This window comes from Chiloscyllium plagiosum, unplaced genomic scaffold (assembly GCF_004010195.1).
Source record: "Chiloscyllium plagiosum isolate BGI_BamShark_2017 unplaced genomic scaffold, ASM401019v2 scaf_70372, whole genome shotgun sequence".
Lineage (NCBI taxonomy): Eukaryota > Metazoa > Chordata > Chondrichthyes > Orectolobiformes > Hemiscylliidae > Chiloscyllium > Chiloscyllium plagiosum.
Genome location: NW_025205249.1, coordinates 1 through 1,860, shown reverse-complemented (window position 1 = coordinate 1,860; position 1,860 = coordinate 1). Strand labels below are relative to the sequence as shown.

The 1,860-nt window shown below is 53.5% G+C and overlaps 1 protein-coding gene across 1 annotated transcript in view; it reads right to left on the bottom strand.

Moving 5' to 3' along the window:
• Nucleotides 1-1,439, bottom strand: part of zfpl1 (zinc finger protein-like 1) — a gene marked incomplete at its 5' end in the record, with an annotated part of 7,790 nt that extends 6,351 nt beyond the window's left edge. The window contains one exon of the mRNA XM_043685140.1: nt 1,328-1,439. Coding sequence (XP_043541075.1) covers nt 1,328-1,439 — 112 coding nt within the window. The remainder of the gene's footprint in view (nt 1-1,327) is intronic.
• Nucleotides 1,440-1,860: the final 421 nt, after the last annotated feature.

Below are 1,860 nucleotides of genomic sequence, written 5' to 3'. Positions count from 1 at the left end.
GGGGGGGGGGGGGGAAGGAAGGAGTGTGAGACAGTTGGTGCCTCTATCACGAAACTTGGTAAACATGATTCCAGAATGCCAGTCTCACCTAATGCTGCCAGGCAACAGTGGGCACTGCCATTGCGGGAGAAGGACTGATCAAGGGTCAAGCCTGAAACGTCGATTCTCTTGCTCCTCAGATGCTGCTCCTCATGCTGTGCCCTTCCCAGCGCCACCCCCTCCCCTTTGATCACCTCTTCCCCTGCCACCCCAGCCGTCCCTGTGCAGTCAGGGGGAGTTGGGACTGTCCTAACCGACTGGGAGAAAGGGAGGGCTGCAGACGCTGGAGGTCAGAGTCGAGGGAGTGGCGCTGCTGGAAAAGCACAGCAGGCCGGGCGGCATCCGGGGAGCAGGAGGATCGACGTTTCGAACAAGAGCCCTTCATCAGGAACGGGACTAACCGACAGGAAAGCTTGAGAATGCAGGTCTGGGTGGTAAACTCAGCAGAGAACCCTCTGGGCCAGGAAGGCTTTGACCGTGAACCAAGGGCGTTCGGAGTCAGTTTGTAGCCTGCTTTTGTTCTCCTCTCGTCCAGTGTGAACACACAGGTACACACAGACACGTGAATGTACACGTACACCCACGCAGACACACACAAGCAGGAAGACACTCAGGAACATAAACTGGGATGGAAATCAAAGGGAACACAGAAACCCCCGCTTGTTGCAAAAACAGGAATGGTGAAAGTACCAGTAAAGGGGAAACCATGTGCACAAATACAGCAGCGTGCCACCCACCAACACTGCACAGACATGGGAGCACACGCAGGGGAGAGAACTCACATACGTGTGGTCAGGAACACGCAGAGGAACAGACGGATGCAGGACCAGGAACACAGAGGCCCACGTGCTCAGGACATGCACGCAGATACAAGGGTGGGAACTTGGCAGAGGTACACAGGAAATTATTCAGCACGTCACTCACTCCCTGGGCACCCCATCTACCCAGGGTAAGACGGGGGGGAGGTGATAAAATAATCTCCATACAAGACGTTCAAAACAGTTCGGGTTGAGGTAGCCTGGTGGATGAGCACTCCATCCACCATCTTCAACGTTCACTCCCTCCATCACAGCAGCAGTGTGCACCATCTTACAAGCCGCACTGCAGCAACTCCCCGAGGCTCCTCAGACAGCACCTTCCAAACCCACCACCATCTCAAAGGACAAGGGCAGCAGATACATGGGAACACCACCCCCGCTGCAAGGTCCCCTCCGAGCTACTCCCAATGGGAACACATCGGCCATTTCTTCGGTGTCGCTGGAGCAATAAGAGACAGGAGGCCACTCACCATAGCAAACTAACCGGATGGTGTCTTCATCTGTGAGTGGGGTATTGCACAGGTTACAGTTGGAATTGTAATCGCTGTCTTGAAGCCACTGCAGGTATGACATGACGACACACTGAACAGGGAAGAGGAACACAGACAGAGAAGCTACGTTAAAACCCAGCAGGACAGCGTGACATTGCTGCACTCACGGCTCGCTGTCGGACAACGGGAAAACCGCAGAGTTTTCCTGGGACAAAGGGACAATGGCTTGGTGGTGATGGAAAACCATCGTTTGATGCTCGTTCCTGACTGCCCTGGAACGGAGTGGCTGTTTGATGGGGCAGAGGATATGGCCCAGTCTGTCTGTCTGTGTCTCTCTCTCTCACTCTCTCTGTGACATGGTGGTTATTTACACAGTATACAGTATAGAACCCAACCTCCCTCCCTCCCTCACTCTCAGTGACAGGGTGATTATTTATAGAGTATATATAACCCAGTCTCTCTCACTCAGTGACATGGTCATTATTTATACAGTATATATAACCCAGTATCTC